The 20,944-nt window shown below is 36.5% G+C and overlaps 1 protein-coding gene across 2 annotated transcripts; it reads right to left on the reverse strand.

Moving 5' to 3' along the window:
- Window positions 1-12,959: 12,959 nt before the first annotated feature.
- On the reverse strand, window positions 12,960-20,219 carry DSEL (dermatan sulfate epimerase like). 2 transcript variants are annotated; one of them, XM_084789674.1, is made up of 2 exons: window positions 19,603-20,219; window positions 12,960-18,862 (listed from the first exon to the last, which is right to left on the reverse strand). In XM_084789674.1, the coding sequence occupies exon 2, from the start codon at window positions 18,012-18,014 to the stop codon at window positions 14,391-14,393; it is 3,624 nt and encodes a 1,207-aa protein (XP_084645800.1). In that variant the 5' UTR covers window positions 18,015-18,862; window positions 19,603-20,219; the 3' UTR covers window positions 12,960-14,390. The 2 variants fall into 2 exon arrangements, with proteins under 2 accessions (XP_084645800.1, XP_084645799.1); XM_084789673.1 differs by having other exon boundaries at window positions 12,960-18,866.
- Window positions 20,220-20,944: the final 725 nt, after the last annotated feature.

The raw sequence follows: 20,944 nt of genomic DNA on the forward strand, positions 1-20,944 counted from the left end.
ATTTCTTGACATTTAAGTAATCTCTACAAACACTTCCAAGTTGATATAGCAGCCAACTCTTCTTCCAGCAGTCAATAAGTTTTCCCTTTCTTCCAATTCTTCATTGGCATTTGTTGACATTTCCTTTTAAGACTTTTAACCATCATGACTATAGTAGGATGAGATCTCAAAATCATTTAAATTTGCATTCTCATGATGGCTAAACGTATTGAAAACTATATATATATTTTTTTTTCCTCAGACATTAGCATTCTTTATGTGGTAATTGTTCAGTTCCATTCTCTAATTTTTAATTGTTTTTTTTTTCTTTGTTTCCTTGATGTTTAGTTGTTTGTTTGTTTTTGAGGTTTTTTTTTATTTTAGACACTCACTTTTACAAATTTATTGCTGGTAAATATTTTCCCAGTCTGTAGGTTATATTGGCAACCCAGTGGTGGTGACTTTTAATTTACAGATATTTTGTAGCTTTAAAGTCTTACTAGTCAATTGTTGGTTTAATGCTTTGCTACTGGGGTTTATAAAGTAAGTCATTTTATGTAGCTATCCTACTTCATCCTATAATAGATACCGAGTATCAATTCTTATGTTGATGTCCTTGATTCACTTAGAATTGAGTTTTGTAAAAAGTAAGGAAAAGGGAGTTAATTTTATTCTTCTAAATATAGCTTTCCATGTTTTGCCAGTATCTTTGTTACAGATTCTTTCTGTTATGTATCTTTTTAAAAGCATAGCATGATATAGGAGTGTGGGTTTATATCTGGGATTTCAATTCCATTCCTTTTTTGCCTGTACCTCTGTTACTTTGGTGTTTTGTTCCCATAACTCTGCTATATAAATTGAAATCAGGGATTGTTGTTCTTCAAACAGAGATATTTTGTACAGTATAATTTTTGGCTATATGCATTTTTCCCCACATAATTTTTTTGGGGGGGACAGAGACTCATTGCATAGCATTGACTCTCATTTTGTAGTCTAGGTTAGTCTCTAATCCAAAAAGATCTAGACCCAGACTACTGGGATTAAAGGCATGAACCACCATTCCTGGTTTCCATGTGATTAATGTATTATAATTTATTTAGATTATATCCTGATTGTTACGCCCTCTCTTGTATCTTCTGCATTCAGCTCTCCCTTGCTATTTTTTCCTATTTTCCTCCCCCAAGACTTCTAACAAAAGAGGAGTACTTTCTATCCTATCTTCTGAACACAGCCTATCAGGTCTCATCCTGACAGTCTACTTCCCCTTCCTCTGTGTGACCACCAGACCTCCCTACCAAGAGGAGGTGATTAAATCAGTGGCACCAGAGGTCATATAAGAGACACTCACTGCTCCCTGAACAAACATGGAGAATGAACTTTCCATGGCAATATTTGAACAGAGCATCTAAGTTCACTGCCTGCATTGCCTTTGATTGTGCAGGCCTCACCCTCCATCCCAGACCCTACCACCTACCTGCTTCAGATCCATCACCCTTGATGGTCTACGTGTGGGGATCCTGAACACTCTGGGCCCTTTCATACCCCCATTCTTCCAACTTCTCTCAGTCCTCTCCCCAGAGTCCATCAGGGAGTCCCACAATCTGTTCCTATCCCCCACTGGGTAAAATCTACAGAAGACATTTATGTTGTGCTAATATCCAACTATAACTGAGTATATACCATAAGTGTCTTTTCTAGATCTGAGTTAATTCACTCAGGATTATCTTTTCTAGTTTCATTCATTTACATGCAAAATTTAAGATTTCCTTGTTTTTATAACTGCTTGGTATTTCACTGTATAAATGTACAATAGGCTTTTTAAAATCCATTCTTTTCTTAATGAACATCTAGTTTGTTTCCAGTTTCTGACTATAATGAGTAAAGCTGAGCATAGTTGAATAAGTGTCCTTGTGGTATGGTAGAGCATCTTTTGGCTAAATAGCCAGGAGTGGTATAACTGGTTCTTGAGGTAGAAATATTACAATTTTTCTCATAAAACACCAGACTGATTTTCAAAGTGGTTGTAAATAATTACACTTTCACCAGCTATGGAGGAGTGTGTCTCTCTCTCTACATCCTTGTCAGGTTGTGCTGTCACTTGATTTTTAAGTTTTAGTCATTTTGCTAGGTGTAAGATAAATCTCAGTGTCATTTTGATTTGCATTTCCCTAATAACTAAGGATTTAAACATTTCTTTAGGTGTTTCTTTGCCATTCAATGCTCCTCTGTTGAGAATTTTTTTATCTGTAACCCATTTTGAATTGGATAATTTGGTTTGGTGGTGTTTAGTTTCTTGGGTTCTTTATATTTTGATTATTAGCACTTTTTGGGATGTGGGTTTGTTGAAGATCTTTTCCCAATCAGTAGTCTGCTGTTTTGTTTTGTTGACAGTGTCCTTTGCCTTACAGAAGATTTTGAGTTGCATGAGTTCCCATTTACTGATTTTTTATCTTAGAGTCTGAATTATTGGTGTTCTATTTAGGAAGTCTCCTGTACCTATGAGTGATAGGTTCTTCCTCACTCTTTCTTCTAACAGATTTTGTGCCTGGTTTTATGTTGGGGTCTTTAATACATTTGAATTTAGTTTTGCACAGGGTGATAAATATGGATGTATTTATATTTTTCTACATGAAGACATCCAGTTAAGCCAGTACCATAAGTTGAAGATGCTATCTTTTTTCCATTGTACTGTTTTGGCTTCATTGTCAAAAATCAAGTGTCCATAGATTTGTGGGAATTTTTCTGGGACTTTTATTTGATTCTACTGAACAGTCACCCTATTTCTATGATAGTTTCATGCTGTGTGTGTGTGTGTGTGTGTGTGTGTGTGTGTGTGTGTGTGTTTCACTATAGAGCATATAGTACAGCTTCAGATCAGGAATGGAGTTTCCTCTGGACAATATTTCATTTGTATAGATGTGTCTTAGCTATTCTCAGGATTTTGTTCTGAGTATAAAGTTGATAACTGAATTTTTTTTTTCTGTAAGAATTGTAAGATATTTTGATACTGTTGCATTAAATTTCTAGATTGCTTTTGGTAAAATGGCCATTTTTACTCAGTTGATCCACAAGAATGGGAAATCTTTTTCTTTTTTTTTTCAGTTTTGTGAAGCATTTTATTGGCCTTTTCTTGGATATTACATTGAATAATTCAGTCACTTTTGTTTAGGATGAACATTTTCATAATTTAATCCTACTAGTCCTTGAGAATAAGAAGTCTTTATATCATATATTATCTTATTTCGTTCTTTTCTCCAGTATCTTACATTTAATCTCTTTAAGTTACTTATGGTTTAATATTTCTCCTCAGTCTTGAAAATAAATTATCTGTTAGTTTTTTCCCACTCAAGTGCCGTTCTTTTGAAAATAATTAAATACAATTTTAAGTCAACTGCATTTGAAAGAGATTGCAGTTCCTTTGATTACATGTAAGAATATATATAGCCTCAAGGGTTTATTACATTCAGTGAGTCAAGAGTACAAGTCTATACCATTTTCAAAAAAACTAATTTAATTTTCCTGAGAAAATTATTTAATCAAAAACAGTTTTAATTTCTGGATCAATAAAGATAATATGTGCAAAATATAGATGTTAAGGGTGTTTATTGCTTCTTTTTCTTCAATACTGTTTTCACTCAATCAAAGCACATCAAATGCCAAATATTGTTGTTTTCTCATCTGTACCCACTTTTTATTACTCAGACACTTCTGTAGGGACACACATATTACAGATGTATAACTGTGTGAAGATCATAATGAAAGTCAGTTTATCTTTCCATTATTTACATGCAAAGGATTGTATTTATGTCACCAATATGGGCACCAAGTACCTATGCCTATTAAACCATCTCTTTAATATTGTACCATTACATAACATGTGGATAAAATACTGAGTTTACACCAGCATCCAAAATAAAACTTCTACCATGACTTGAAGAACCCTAAATACTTATTTAAAGCAAAAATCTCATATTCTAGAATATGTAATAATAATTTAAGATAATATTTTACAATAATGTAGTATTTTATTAATTAATTAGAATAAATAATGAATAGAATGTATTTATGAATTTCACAGTATGTGATTAGGTGCCTATAAATATTTTTTCTATACAAAGGAAATAATGTTTTCTGTCCATGACCTTGTTAGCACTCTTTCTATTGATGTTAATGAAACACATGAAAAAAAATCCAAATTGGAGCATAAGAATATTGAAATATCTACTACAATTCTATACATTACTTATTTAAATTAGTTACTGTTATCAGTAAAAACATATATAATATTCAAAAGAGTTGGTTACAACAATACACTTTTTAAAACTTTGAATCTGTAGTTGTACAAATGAAATTTGATTTCTAACTCAGTCCTCAGCTGTTAATTTGTCCACTGTACTTAGCTTTCCTTAAGGTCATGGCAAATTTCCTCACAAGATATTCTAATATTATTATTGAAAGAGAAAAAGACACTAATACAGGAGAAGGAAACCTGGATAAACTGCTGTCATGTATATTAAACATTATTACTGGAAGAATTGTATTAGTGACCATTTTTTGACATATGTGATGGATTTTCGAAAATCAATATGACATAAACTGGTAAAAGAGCCACTACGATGCTTAAACTATTACATGTTCTTATTTTATTCCCTTTGAGACGAGAAGAAAAATTTCATGGATTCTTGGCCCCCCTCCCTCCTGAAACATGAATTATGAAGGTCTCTTCCATTCTCATGTACCTCTTCACATTTTTGTACTTAAAAAATTCTACAGATTTATTTTATTTTTTACATGTATAGGTGTTCTGTCTACATTGATACATGTACAGAGGTGGCATGAAGTTCAGAATGGAGTACTAAGATCATCTGGAACTGGAGTAGTATGTGATTTTAAGTTATCCTTTGGCTGCTAAGAACTTAATCTATTTCCTCTGAAAAAACATCAAATGCTCTTCACTATTAAGCCAACTCTCTAGTTATTGGAAATTCCTCATCTTAAATCAGCAAGCAAGAACACTAGGAAACAGTATAATACTCATTATTGAATCTGAGGACCTTGACCCAGTCCCATCTTGCCAGGCCATTGTTAAGCAGAGAAGCCAATAGAACCACATGGTGTATTATTCCTCCTCCATATCTAGAGCTGCTTGCATTGCATTTACAGTTTAAGGAACCTAATTGTTTAAAGAGCAAGAAAAAGAAAGGTCCCTATTTTAATTTACAATTTTCTTTTGCAGATACCCAGTTTACAATTCGTGAAAGTCTGCAAATTCTTTCAGTACAAATTCTCTATATCAAAAACATCCTTGCTTGGCCTCAGTGGAAGAGGATGTGCTCATTCCTGATGTGACTTAATGTGCTGGGGTGGGTATATGCTGGTAGGGATACCCTTTAGTGGAGGGGGAAAGGTGGAAAGGGGTAAGAGAGTGGAAGGGTAGGACCAAGAGGAAAGGAGGCTTCATTCAGGATATAAAAGGAATAAAAAAATAAACCTACTTTTAAAAAGCAAGAGTGGGGTCAGCATGTATCCAAATCATGGAAATATCATCCTGAGATTGACGGGAATAAGACCCTTGCCCCTTGTCTCAGGCCTGTGTGTTCCAGCCCTGACATTTGCAACCAGAAACTTCAGGTAGTCTAGTACCATGTTAACTTCCTTTCCACTTATAAGGCCATTTCCAGCACCAGCTGGAATTCTTTTTAAACACATAAGATATTGAAGCAACCTGGACACAGCCTATGATATATGCCCATCCTCTAAACTCCTATCATACTCCCAAAGGTTTAAGTAGCTTTTGTTCCACAAATTAAACAAGCTGTCTCAATGAAGGCTGTCTCTATAGTCTATTCTCCTGGCACTCCACTCACAGCCTCCTGAGCTTTCTTCTGCTTAAGGGGTCCACCTGTCATTATTGCAGGCTGTCTCTCCTAAGTGGAGCATGGACAGCACCTTCTTCTCAGCATCCCAGGGAACTTTCTTCGAAGTTGACTACACATGTGGTCAAGCCTTCAGCAAATACAGATATAAAAAAACTGAAATAACCCCTGTATCCTATCAGACCACCATAGGTTAAAGCTGGATTTCAACAGTAGAAGCCATAGAAAGCCAAAAAATCATAGAAAATGAGCAACTCTATTGAATGTTTGATGAGTCAATGCAGAAACAAGAAAGAAATGAAAGATTTCCTTGAATTAAGTGAAAATGAATGCACACCATACACAATCTTATGAGTCACAATCAAAGTGGTGTTAAGTGGAAAGTTCATAGCACTAAGTGCCTATGTAGATAAATTGAAGTGATCTCATACTAACAATTTAACAGAATAAATATCTGAAAGCTCTAGAAGAAAAAGAATCAAGTACATTCAAAGGTAGTAGTTGGAAGGAAACATTTTCTTAATTTTTTTCTTTATTTGTTTATTAATTTATTCATATTACATCTCAATGGTTATCCCATCCCTTATATCCTCCCATTCCTCCCTCCCTCCCATTTTCCCTTTACTCCCCTACCCTATGACTGTGACTGAGGGGGACTTCCTCCCCCTATATATGCTCAAAGGGTATCAAGTCTCTTCTTGGTAGCCTGCTATCCTTCCTCTGAGTGCTACCATATCTCCTCATCCAAGGGCCGTTGTCAAATATGAAGCCTCAGCGTATGTGTGAAAGTCAGACCCCACTCTCCATCCAACTGTGGAGAGTGTCCTGTCCACTGGGTAGGCGTTTGAAATTTACAGCCTGTATTGTCCTTGGCTGGTGCCATAGTTTGAATGGGACCCCTGGGCCCAAATCTGCCTATCATAATGTTCTTGTAGGTTTCTAGGACGCTCTGGATCCTTCTACTTTGCCATTCTCCCATGCTTCTCTCATCTAGAGCCCCAATGGGATGTCCTCCCCTCTGTCAGAGTTTCTTGGTAAGTGAAGATTTTCATGGGACATGCCCCTTGAGAGTAGTTTCTTTAAAATTAAAAAAAAGATTTAGAGACTATAATTGGATGTGCAAGTACAATTTGATTGACAGGATGAAATTCCTAAGATTTCTAATATAGATACAGGCAGATTGTTTACATGAGTATTATAGTCCACTCTTTTATAGGATCGAAGTACTATTTTATGTCTATTTTCTCTTTTTGTCAAGTATTTCCTTTCATGATCATATATCCAGCATCCAAATTATAAATCTGGTATACAGGATGTTAGGTGGGTCCTTTATTTTCAATATTGCACCCAATAAAGGACAGGGAGTCAAAGTGAGGAAGGTCAGAGTTGAGTTGAAAATTTTGTTGGAAGTGTAAGTGAGTCTGTAGACAGGAACTTGGTAGGACACAAAAAGGATTTTGATAGTGGCTCATCTGCAGGAATACAAACTGAATTGCTTCTCTTTGAAAAATCAACAGCATCATTACTTGGAGGAAAGGAGAAAGAAACTGCAACTGACATGGGATTTTAGAAATCACAGTGACATACCTCCTTCAAAAAATATTATTAAATAAAAATAAAAAAATAATTTCAATAGATGTACCAATAATATGAATAAGCTATGTTTCCAATGAGTACATATTTATTACCTTTTCCGAACTATTTTTGAAGGTCTTTAATTTTCACTATTGTATAAGTAATAAAAAGAATTTTCAAAAATAAATAATTCTTCCCTTTCTCATTTTTATAAAAGAAAATGAAGGGTTGGAACATTCTATTAGCTCCTTTGTCAGAGAGAGAGATATTATTTCAAAAATATCATGGAGAGTGAATGAGGAGATACTTGACATCAGTTTCTGGCCTCCATGTGCATGTGTACGAAAGTACTTGAGTTCCCTCTGTAGGAAGCATAGCTTAGAGAAAGCATTGTGAAACCAGGTTTGCCAGTTACATGAGCCCTGTTTATCAGCCAAGGTCACAGGTCACCAGTTCTGCTGTGTTTAAATGTGTAAGAAAAGTATACCATGAGGTAAGTCTCTGGACAATTTTGACTAATAATTGCAAGATAGCTCTATCCAGTTTCATTCTTCATCCCTTGAGGATTTTCACCCCACCCCTGGCAGAAATTGTTGGGGACAAAAGGCCATATGGCTAATGTTCAGCCATCTTGCCGAAGTCTGCACCTTTAAGTCTCTATCTTTTCCAGAGCTTACCTTTCACCAGAAACTAGGTGACCCTGTTGTGAGTCAGCAGCTAAAGACAGATAGGGATGGAGCAACCTTGTTGTAAGTCAAAAGTTATACTAAAGCTAGATGAAGACAAAGCAAGAGACCCTGTGTGACAGGACATTATGACCCTGCCTGAAATTCCCTGTGTTTTGAGAAAAGCCTGCAGCTGCATTGCTATAGCAATATGCTTCCCTGCCTTCTGAATTATAAAAGCTGCTGCCTGACTAATAAAGTTTGATAGTTTGATCAATCAGACCTGCTCTTTGTATCATGCATTCTCAACAGGTGACCTCCCTCCTGAGTTTTAGTCAAACCCCTCAGGCCAGGTCAGGAAATGTTGGGGTTGGGGGCATTCCAACATCCTCACCACCTCCCAATAAACAGATATGCAGACATACATAGAAAGCAAGAAAAATTAAGAAGCAAGCTGTTGACCACAGATCAAAATTCACATAGTGTATAGAGTACAACTGTATGAAGTAGAAGAGATTTAATGTTGTATAAAAAAACAAAAAGATCACAGTATCACATTTGAAATTTTCTTCTTAGAAGTATTTTTTTTTAACCTGGAGTTGGAGCTTAGTGATAAATTGCCTGAACCGGCCTATTTAGTATTCATGCCTTCCTAAAATAACTAAATAAGCTATTAGTTTTCCATTTCCATACTTAAACTTATGCATAAGGCTTGGCTTGCTTGCTTTTATATTTAAATGAAATAATGTAGGGTTGTTGAACTAGTTCAGTGACAGAGTATTTGCTTATCATAAATATGGCCCTATTTCAATGGCTTTTGCTCAAAAAAATCAAAACAACAAATTTAATTTTCATTTTAATGCTTCACTGCAGTGTTTTTTATGTCAAAGTCTATTGTGAGGGAGGTCAAATATATTCCCTCCCATAGATTCAAATGAACTATACCCAAAATAATAGTATTCATTCTACAGTTGTGTTAATGTTTGAGATCCTTGTGATTTTTTTCCACCATGAATTTCTGATATCAGTACACAGTATGTCACATTCCTCCACTTTTCTTGTTACATCATTTTGGAATATTTTACTATGCCATGAAAATTATTAGTGTTTAGTTATATGTAATCAAATGTCTCAAGGTTTTCCTTAAATTAACTTTTCAGATGGCAGTCTCTTGAATAGGAAGTAAAAATTTAAGTTTGTTTGTTTTTCTTTAGATATGGCCTGTGGAGTACAAGGCTGACTTCAAGCTGCATGACCATAACCCAAATGTTAGATGTGTCATGCCTCTTCCTGAATGTGATGAACAGAAAAGATAACCTGTATCCTCCCTTCCTACTAGTGTGAGGCAACCAGGAATTAAGCTACATGATGGCTCTGACCTTTTCCAAGGACACTTGCTCCTGCATGCTCAGACAGACATAGACACATTTTTTATCTTAAATAATAATATTAATGTTTTGGCCATTACCTGAAATTTTTTACTCTCAAAACCCAAGACATTAATTGAAATGTAAGATCAGGATTAATCCCTCTCATCATTCCACCCTGAGTCCAACATGGAGTCTCATCATCTGTGCTGAAACCCCGCTGGGTGCAGTCTCTCAGAGGACACATACGTTAGGCTAATATCCACTCTTAAGTGAGTATAAACCATGTGTGTTAATGGATCTGGGTTCAGGAGCTCCAGAAAGAAACCATCAAGGCTAGTGAATCTGCACCCTGGGGTTGTACCAACCAAGAAAATGCATGCAGTAAACATAGCAAATCTAGCAAATTGACAGTTCATTCTTTACAGTTGTGGAAAGATCAGGGACTGTGTCTTACATGAACTCTGGTGTCCCAGATTTAACCACTTCCCCTGGGAGTGGACATGTGGCTACACAAAGGAAGAGAAGTCAGGGTATCTGGATGAGACCTGATATGCTGTGGCCATATGGTAGGGGAGGAGGTCCCTTCTGTCAGTGTTCTAGGGGAAGGAAATAGTGGGGCGGGGAATAGAGGGAGAGAGGATGGGAATGGGAAGATACAAGTGAGGAGATAATATTCAGAATGTAATATGAATAAATTAAAAAATCAAAAATAAAAAAGATTAGGATTAACACACTTGAATTAAGACAGTCAATCAGAAGACTCAGGGAAATACAGCAACAGTTAAAGAATTAAATAAGAAAATCACTGCAATGTAACAGCAAGTATTCAGATCATAGCTTTGGTTTTTCAAGTTTTATACACTCTAATGGTCCAAGGGCTTTTAAAAATACTTTAAACAATAATGAATAAGAATGCTAACACACTACTTCCTGCCTTCTTCCTTTCCTGTCACTTCAACTTCCTTCCTCTTCTTTCTGCTCCTCTTTGCCCTTCTAACACTGTGTACAAAGAATTAAAAAAAAGAAGATATTTTTCTATATTTAAAAAATTGTTTGTATATATTAGATTGACTGCTAGTCACAAAATTAAAAAGATCATATAGTTCAAATTACTATAGGCTCCTATTAAGTATCCAGTTTTTTATATAGTTTTTTATGACATTACCTGAATTGAGAATTACACTGGGTATCACGGTTATCTGGAGGCACTTTTGGTTGTGAGAGTATTATGGAAAAGAGAAGTAAATGAATTAATATACCCTTTCCACTGCCAATAGTAAAAAGTTCATTCTCTCTCTTACTATTTTTCCTCATTAGAAAATCCCTTGATTTAAATTGTTTAAACCAAGGTCACTATTATATATTAGACTCGTTGGGAAGGAGTGTTAAATAAGTACCAATGGATTTACTCTTTTGAGGGAATAAAATATAAACTTTAGCAAAGGAAACCCTACCTGTTAGTTTGAACAAAGCATTTATCTCAGCAGGCTTAATTTACACAAATTATCTGATATGGATTTCAAGATTATATGTAATATACCAGTAATATATTATTCTAATCATTAGCCATAAAAGCAATAAATTGCCTTTAGCTCTTCATTTTTATATTAATCAGGGAGTTCTGTTTATGATCTTTCATCTGATTCATTTCCACAGCAACTAGAAAATTTTATCAAACACCAAAAGAATCCACACACACATACATACAAACACAAAAAAAAATTGCAAGTTTACAGACCTCAGTAACTCTACTTCAGTAATCAAAAAATAAATTAAACAGGTATTACTTATGTGGAACACATCATAAACATACATAATTGTACATAACACAAATATCAATTTAAAGAATGTTACAAATCTACAAAATTGCCTGCCATCATCTGTTCAAATATTAAGTCCTTTGGATCTTGCCAATTATTTGGATGTTTTTCTCTGCTAAAATGAAGAAAAATATGTAAGAAAATTAAATAATTTAGCCAAGACAAATCAGCAAAAAACAAAAAAAAGTTCAATTTTCAATATGTTGATAGAGTTTAGAATGTTAAGCCTCCCTACATGTGGTAGTTTTTTTTTCTAAATACTTCTTAATCCTTGAAAAATCTCCCAGTTATGGTCAAAGATTATAAAGCTGTAGTATTACATTACTCAAAATTAAATGACAGGCTTCATTTAAAATATCTAAGATTTGTCATAATGCACAAAATCTTCCAGTCAATAATGTCAATTAAAAGTACAGACAGTGAAATTATAACATGGAAGTACATGGAAAGGTAGATGGTTCTTTGAGACATTTTCAAAGCATAACTTAACAGATCCAGACAGATCTTAAAACTTGAAAAAGTTTGCTTCATATTTTTAAAAGGCAATTCATTCTTCTGCCTAAAGAAACCAAATATGTTATTTGTGAAATCTAGGCTTGATAGGCACATGCATATCTTCTTGATAAAACTCACAATTTGAATTTAAGCATATTCATAAAGTTAGGAACTAGGCTTTTCAAAAATACAACTCCATGAGTTTTATCTTTAGGGTAGGTTATTTTCTATTCATCTAAAGTAAATTTGTACTTGTTTGATAGTTTTGAAAACTTCACTACCAATGTTTCTCTACTCTGTCACCTGATAGTCCAATTTCTCAAAACTTCAATATTATTTTTTAATGTGTAGTTGCACCAATCAGACTTAAGATTGAGGACACTGATGAAGTGATCACTTTAACAGGATATTTTAAAGGGTCATATTCTTCAGAAGCATTAAAAATATTAATTCTGTTTGCAAGGTAGTAATAAGTTTAAAGGGTATTTATGACTAAGATGTGTCCAAAGTGTCACTCACCTTAACTATTCAAGTTGTAAGACAAGAGGGTTCAGGCATGAACATACACAGGCAAATTCAATTGATTCCTTTTTTGTATAAAATATTCCTCTGAAGGAATGTGAACTGCTCTGTGAAGCTGAAAGCTAGGATCGAATGTAATTTTTCAATAAAATATTCCCATATCTCATCTCAAAATTAATCACATTTTCAAAAGATCTTCTCTTTTTCCTGCACATGGACCATTGACCACTTTCTGCCCATGGGGGCATTTCTATAAAATACTCAAAGAAAGGCAGAAGTACCTTTCACTGTTTTCTCTCTACATATCCTCATTTCTAATTAATCTCTTAGTATAATATACTGCCCTTCTACCCCAGAGCTTTTCTATATGCTCTGACTTACTATCATATTCTGGGAATTGAAATCAACCAGAGAGACTCTGCCCATTAATGAAAATGGTGTTATCATCCAGGTAATAATTTTACATACATGTTGTCAAAAGAGAGAGCAATACTTCTTGAAAATAAAAATGTAGAAATGAATCTTCAATTTGTATTAGTTTCTATTCATTTTAACATGGAGGCAAAATTATGAGTCCCATGTGGGAAGAATACAGGAGACATAGAGCAATCTTCACACATGTCATAATAGAAGAGAAAAAATAACAGCTAAGTTAAATTCTGTTGCAATATAACAAATGCTCAGGTTTATCATTCCAGAGGCATATTTAGACATAATAACAATCTACTGAGAAAAAGACACTTTTATCTAGGCCAGAGTGGCAGACTCCTATTGTTAGAGAGCTTGAAGTAGCTGTAGTTTCAATCATCAGGAAAAATACTCTAATCTTCGTAGATTTACATGAAATCTCAATGCTGCCTGATAATGTTCACCCAACACATTGTAATTACTCCACTGGCTTGTAATAGCAGAGCATTTTTGATTTGAGAAACAACAAGTAAAATGAACCACATTTTATTTTGACCGAATTTATAATAAATGCAGATGGTAAAGAGAACAGATGCCTCTGACATCACCTCTCAATTGCTTTCAAATTTTCGAGACACTGACAGCCTGAAATTTTAGCCAAAGGGAAACAGGGTAAGTCAGACAGCTTTTAAATTCTGTTTCCATTCACTACCAAATCACTCAACCATGATCCCTCCCTCTCCAAAAAAAATACAAGTTTCAGTAGATGGTTGTTGCTTTGAGTAGTAAATGGTAATATCACACAACTAAATTTGAGTATATGTCTGTGGTAGTCTTTAACACAACTTAATCATTAGGAAAACAGAGGTTGCTGTGACTTCTAAACCAAGTAGTTTTCTTGGTAGTAACTACTGACTTTTTTTGTTGACAATGACAGAAAGGCTAGATAGTGTGGGCATGGTGTGATGTTGAACAGCTGTAGCTTCAGGGAGGCAAATCAAAGAAGCATTTCCAAAATAGTCCATCAAATTTTAGCACTCACTGCTCAGTCTTTTTTGTTAAGCAAAGAAAAAAAGAAAGAAAAATAAAACCTTTATTCTGCATTTTCATCTATATTTTCTAAAACTTCTAATAGGATATTTTATCAATTCCCCAGAGATTTCACTGAACATTACACAAAATAGGAGAAATTATTTTTTTTCTTTTTTATTTCTCTTTTTCTTTGTGCAGGATAAGTGTTAGACCTTTTTAAAACATAAGAAACATTTGTAGTCCATCTTAAGAGCAAGAGATGACTGGGTAAAGCAGCAATTGCAAGGCCTTTTGTAGTGTTTGAGGTCCCAAGATAGATTAGCACAGTATCCAAAGAAGGAGTGTTAAAATACATTAAAATATTCCCACATTCCCAGATGACCTCCCTCCAATATATACCCCTGTAGCAGAAACATTTTAGCAGGAAAAATTTCAGAAACCAAGGCAAGTAAAGTAGTAACATAATAATAAACCCTGCTAGGCCACAAATGGTGGCTATTTAAAATATCCCTCTGTGTAATAACAGACTGAACACCCACTCTCTTTACACACATACACACATGTACAAGAATAAACAAGGTTTTTTAGTTCATATCCACAAAGTAGGTGGGGACACATTAGTGCAAATTTTTTGCTGTCCTGCAGCACTTAGTCCATAAACTTTGGGTAACCTAGATGATCCATTAATGTCCAGCAGATGTTTTCAATTAGTTTAATTTCATCTCTAGGCATATTTTTTTTCCAAATATTAGTATTAGATGGTGATATTTCCCTCTCATGAGGAAGATAAAAAAGGTTTGTGGAAGTGGCAAACAGTATTTGGTTTAAACTAGCAGGAGACAATGGAATTCCAAGGAAAGCAAAAATCCTTTCAGTAGTCTTCTGAGGAAAATGAACAATATCTTCAAACTTGACCAGATGGTAGCTAGTAGGCAGCAAATTGGTATTTATTCTCAAGGCTGCTTTAGTGTTTGCTAGCCATAAATGAGATAATAAGGAAACAGTATTTGATTGGGATGTTTCTAATTCTTTTTTCAGTGGTTCATACTCAAAAGCATAGCCTGAATTCATGTTACATTTGATTTTACCTTCTTCTATTTTAAACAATTTTGCTAAGTGCTCTGGTACATTCTTCAAAGAATAAAAATTTGGTTTACTACCATATAACATTGAATATATCCAAGCTCGAGGGTCTCTTACTATGTACAATGCCCGCATTGATGTACCTAAAACTTCCTGAAAAAAATGAAGCTTCAATGTCCAGCTACCACTACTTAAACTGAGCACAGGACGTGCACTTGGGTAATTAACTAGGTGTCTCCTCAAAGCCCTAATATATTCAGCATCTCTATCCAAAGCTCCTTTCATTCTACTTTTTTGCTCTGACAAAGGCTCCCTCCTTTTCAATTTTCGTTTTTTGTCCTTATTTGCTGTAAAATATTGAGCCAGTTTATTTCTACTAGTTTCATGTAGATGAATATTCTGCAAGTGAAGTTTTGTGTCTTGGACCAATGACATCAGCCACCCTTGAAGAAGTTGAAAATGACCACTGTGGACATCTGATCCTTTCCATTCACAAGCATCTACAAATGAGTCAATTTCAAATTCAGTTTCAGGGATATCAATGTAGGCTGTAGGAATTCTGATGTAGAGAAAATCACTACTGTTGAAAAATAGCTGTTTGAGAATTTCAGCTCCTGAACCAGGGAGAGAGGTAATAACAATATCAGGAAGATCCACATGATGCCCTCCAGAAATCATGGCCTTCTCGTTTGCATTGGCTTCAGTCCTTTTCCATTTTGCACAGATGGGCTGAGTGCAAGTGCTCCATACATCCAGAAGCTCAATAAACCACAAAGAAATAATAAGTACTAATATACACCGCATTAGCTTTCTAAAGGAAAGGTAAAGCCGCCACTGAAAAATTAAAATAATCAAACTAATACATAAAATGAATCCAACTGCTATATTAAATTTAAACCCAAAAGGGAAAATAACTCTATCATGCCTTACAGGGTTTACTATTGCTTGAGTGCCCAAACCAAACTGAGTTATTTGGCCTTGATTAGCCATACTAGCAAAACCACCAAATCCTAGGTAATTGAATCTGCTTTTCAGGTTTTGGTAGTCAGTTACAACAGAAACACTATATTCAGTATTGTTGACATTTAGAGAAATCTGAAGACCAGAACTAGAACTGTCAATAAATCTGCAGCTAGAAACATTGACATATGGACCATAAAATACATAAGCAATTCTTGTGATTGTGGATTCCATAGGAAAAGTAACATTAACAAACTGAGTCCACCTTTTCTTAAATTCAGCAGCCTGTTCTGCTTCCTGTATATTAGCCACAGGACTGTTGCCATGGTGATCAAACCAAAACATTTTATAATGTGCATCCCACACATCCATCATTGCACCATTATACTTATTCATAAATCTGTAAGGGATGTACTTAAAATCAATATCCAAATTATGAAAGAAGGCACTGACAGAATTTATTGGGGAAGCTTCTTGCCTTTCAATATGATCAACAACAAGCAGAGTTTGAGAATTTAAAAGAAGTAAAGCACGATAGACACTTTTCAGCCTCATTGCTGAAGAATAAGCAGATACTGCTTCACCACTTACAAACATCCTTTCTCCATGTTGAGAGGCAGTAATAACTTCCCCAGCTGCATTACCCACCTCTTCACCTGTCCATCTGAGCCACTGTGTACATTCTCCCAGTTGACCTTCCCAGGGATGATTACACTGACTAGATGGTGATGGGGCAAATACCAATACATTGTTAAGGTGGCTCAACTTTGGTCCATAAAGAGCCTCAGAAACAAATACTTGCCCATTGGGGGCAAAAGTAAATGAATTTTGATCTGGATGTTCATGTCCTGGATTAAAGCTTCTCCATCCATCAATCCAGGAATACGGCTGAAAGTGAACTATGTCATACACAGCTCGTCCCCCTAGTTTCCCAGATTTAAAAGACACAAAGGTATTGGTCTGTGTGTTTGGCAGCCCACCCCCATAAGTCACAACTCCCCAGTTAGGAAATGTGTGCATTTTTGCAATGCCAAAGTCAACAGGAGGCTGTGGGGTAAGCCTTGGATCATACCAAATGTATTCAGTATGAAGAGTACTCCACCTTTGGGCAGTGGAAGGAACCATTGGTCCATCCTTAGGTCGATGCTTTCTAATTTGCTGAGCCAACCAATTTCCAGCACCATTCCTTAAAACAAACTTATCCAAGAAAACTAACTGGCTCTCTGGACCATAAAACCAATTATAATTGGAATCTGCTATACCTACAGTTCTTTGATAGCCAGGTAAAAGTGTAGCATAATAAAACCAAAAGTGCATTTTTAACCAGTTATTATCCAAGTTGTTGATATTAAAATGGCGTTGTGCCAAGAAAACATATTGTGTAACTGATTTGGAGGTATAGCTTCCATAGGCCACACCTTCATCCAAGGAGCCATCTACAATATGATTCAAAAGAAACATAGTCTTTTCCATCACATCAACAGCAACTTGTTTCCATATGTTTGCTTTAGATCCTTTATCTACTCCCGTAACCAAAGCCCCTATGAGTAATGCTACCATATTTGTAGCTTGGTGGTTATGAAGAAGTTGTTTGCCCCACAAGCGAATCTTGGAATATTCATACATTTGCTCAGTAATAACCCATATTTTTTCTAGGTATTTTTGTTTTCTCTGATTACCTAATAGATTATATAAAAAGTCATAGGCAGTGGCAAAACCTGTTAAAGAATGGCCAACTGGAACCTCGTCCCCTGGTGCATTGCCAACTAGCCAGTCTTTGTAGCTAACCATCCTGTCCATGTATTCCATGACAAATTCAAAGGCAACTTTGTCTTCAGGACATAATAAACAATACAGTGCTAAAGGAGGAAGATTATTACCATATATTTCATTCCACTTGGCAGCAAAATCAGCATGCGTGGGTGGAGGTAGGTAGTATGATGGGTTGGACAGCATAAGTGTCACTGCACTTTTGATAGCTCTAAAAAGATGCAAATGGCTTGTATGAGATTTTTGTTTCAATGTTTGTATATCTCCAGCATCAAAATATAAATTTGGATGAAGTTTTTGGCTTGGTTTGAAATCTTGTACTTTCTGTGTCTTAAACCATTGTATATCATCTGTGAAAACTGCCCATTCAGAATAATTGCTCACAAATTCTTCACAAGTAGAAAAATGACACATCATCAATGTTAAAAATAGGAAATGTCCTGTAAACATTAACGCCATGATCCATGGGGAAGATACTTTCCTTAGGCTTATGTGTTAAGCACAGTGTTTAGTGTGTATCCCATCTGGTTATTATGAATTATATATTAAAGATCTAGATAAAACAGACTTTATACCGCATAGGCTGTAAAATCCAGGTGACATTCAGCTCATCCAAAGCAAGGAAAGTTGCTATAAAGAGAAAATTATATAGCATATCTATGTCCCTGGCAGTTTTGGTTCCAATAAAATAAAATTTCAAGGAATATTAATGTCTCCAGTGTCTCCATAATGCACAGAAAACAGCAGTGTAGTCAGAAAATACAATGAATCCAGCATTTATTCCCTTTATGTAAATCTAATAAACATGAACTATCATGTAAAAAAGAGAAGATAAAAAATTTCCAAACTTCAAATGAAGTCATTTTCATCATGTAGCACAAGACTTTATCCTTAGTGATTAAATTAAACACGCACACACGGTATTGTTTTTCTGTTTACCAAAAGAAGACGATAAAATATTGTTATTCTCCGAATTAGCAGACTTCAATATTATTTTTCTTCAAGTAGTCTCAAGCATAATGGTTTGTCAACTGTTTCTTCTTTCATCTTGGGAAGGAAAATGTTCTCAACAAGTGTTTAAAGTGCTAAATGGTTGACACATAAGATCAAAATTTCTGCCTTTATTTCAAACTTCTTATTAAATACTTCCAAATCTTCTTTTATCAAATTTATCTGTACCTCTAAAAGAATCTAATCTCTTCAATCTCTCGGTGCTCTTCTTCCAATCATTAAAATATCCACCAACTTGAAAGAAAACTGTTTCAGCAACACTGAAGTCCGTTTTCTGATCCTTTTTCGTGTCACTCCTTTCTGGGGGGTAAGAGGAACAAAGCAAATTTCTAAGGCTACCATTGGGGATAAACTGATAACTTAAATCGTTTAGTCATTTGACAAAATAAGGAATCACAGTGACATCTGGTGTTATTTACAACTTTTCTCTAGCGCTTTTCTCCTTAAACTTTCATACACATTTGGATCCCAGTTAATATTAATAGAGAAGAAACAGCACAAGATATATTTCATATCTCATTGTGTTTGTTTTAGCTATGTAAGCACAAGTATTCACCATAAAAGTGATTTAAAATAGTCTTGTTATTTGGTTATGAAAGATAAAAATTAAAAAAAAAAAACCTTTAAAATTATGGCTTAAGGTTTAGCTTTTAAGGAACCAAAACCTCGCTTCACAGGTCTTTTTCCCGAAGACAAATCACTATGGACATTGCAGGAGCCATAGAAAACAGTTACTCACCTGTAGCTGCTTACAACATCCTCACCAGGAGCCAAGAGAGGAAGCTGAAACTCAGATTTAAGGAGCAAGCCTCTCCTTGCCCATCTTGGTTTTGGAAGAACCTCACTACGTTTCCAGTCTTAGACAAGTCTCCTTACTGTAGGAAACAGACACTTCTAGTAGTTTCTTGACCTGACCTGCCTGTTGCATATTTTAATTCCTGACCTCAGAACGCAAGGCTCTTCTGCTCGGCTCCATTTCCTGACCTGTGGCTACAATATGGGGACTAGAGTCCTCTAAATACTCAAATGTGCTTACCTCAAGCTGCTTGCGACAGGGTATGCAAACTGAGCTGGGCCTCAACGCAGGCGAAGGTAGGGAAGCTGCAATTCTGGGAAGGCGGGCCCGCGGAAACCAAGGGCCCCCCACGCCTCCAGCCGGGGGCAACAAGCGACCTCACAGGCAGCAACCCGGGCAGGTCTAGCAGCCAGGGCGTTTCCCCGGTGCGGGTGTCTCCTCAGCGCCAGGAATGGGCCTGTCTAGCGCTCGTCATTCCCTCGGTTCCCCAATACCGTCACGGTGCGGAGTCTCCTCAGGGCCCTGGCTCCAGAATGCATCTGGGAACCCAGACACGCCCGCCCTGAAGGAACCCCGGGATGTCGCGGGTTGGCTCTGCTGTTGGGAGGCAATCGGCGGGCGGCGGGCTTTGTCGCGAGGCGCTGCCTTCTGCGGCTGGGGCGCCCTGACGACCCAAGGCCTGATGCTGCCCAGGCCACGCTCCGCTGAGTAGCCGTAGCCGCCTGGCCTGCGGTGGGCAAGAAGAGGCGACGCGGACCGGAGGGCGGGGGCGGAGCATGATCAAGAGTGGCAGGCGTGGGGGCGAGGCGAAGGCGGAGTCTTAGGGCAGCGAGACCCGCGCTTAGGGGACCTGCGGGGCGGGAGGGGGGAGGGGAGGGGCGGGGCGCTACTGAGAGAGGCAAGAGCCTGGAGAAGGCCTGAGGGCTAGTGGGCTGGACCGGGCTTAAAACCTGCATAGCAGGGGCTCCTCCTTACTTACGGAGTGTGAACCTGGTCCAGTAGCAAGCCTATTGGGGAAGGTTTGAAAAACCGTTTGACTGATGATCTTCCTGGGCTAATATTCTAACTTTTTGTTTATTGGGCGAAGACATGGTAAAACATCTGAGTGTGGCAGGAAGGAGTTGCAATTACCACTGATGAGAGAAACTCTTGCGGATGAGATGGGTAAGGACTGCGCATGAACAAGAATATTCGTTACTCTTAGGAACTGGGAAAAGACTGAATAAGCACTTCTATGGAACCCGGAGGATCACCTGCTGAGATTACTATCATAGAAAAACAACCCCAAAATGTCCAAATTAATACTGGAAACAACTTCAAAAACAATCAGCTCTACTAATTGAAATTTTCAGCTGGACTCTAAATAGGAGCAAATATAAGAAAACAATCAGTAAAAACCTATTTAGAGAGGAGGATGCTTACCATGGTTACTGTAACACCAACACAAGTGTGCATAATTTGAAGCTTGGAAATTCAATTGAGAAACAGGCTATGCTGTGGTCCCTGCTTTCTCACTTTCCACAGAGCTCAGATTACACTTGGATACAGGCCAACCCACAGTCTGGTCAGTAACTTGGCCATA

This window comes from Acomys minous, assembly GCF_964271855.1.
Source record: "Acomys minous genome assembly, chromosome: 1".
NCBI lineage: Eukaryota > Metazoa > Chordata > Mammalia > Rodentia > Muridae > Acomys > Acomys minous.

What these genes read in the sequence shown, in the direction of transcription:
- DSEL (XM_084789674.1), bottom strand. Translation starts at nt 18,014, where the DNA reads ATGGCGTTAATGTTTACAGGACATTTCCTATTTTTAACATTGATGATG.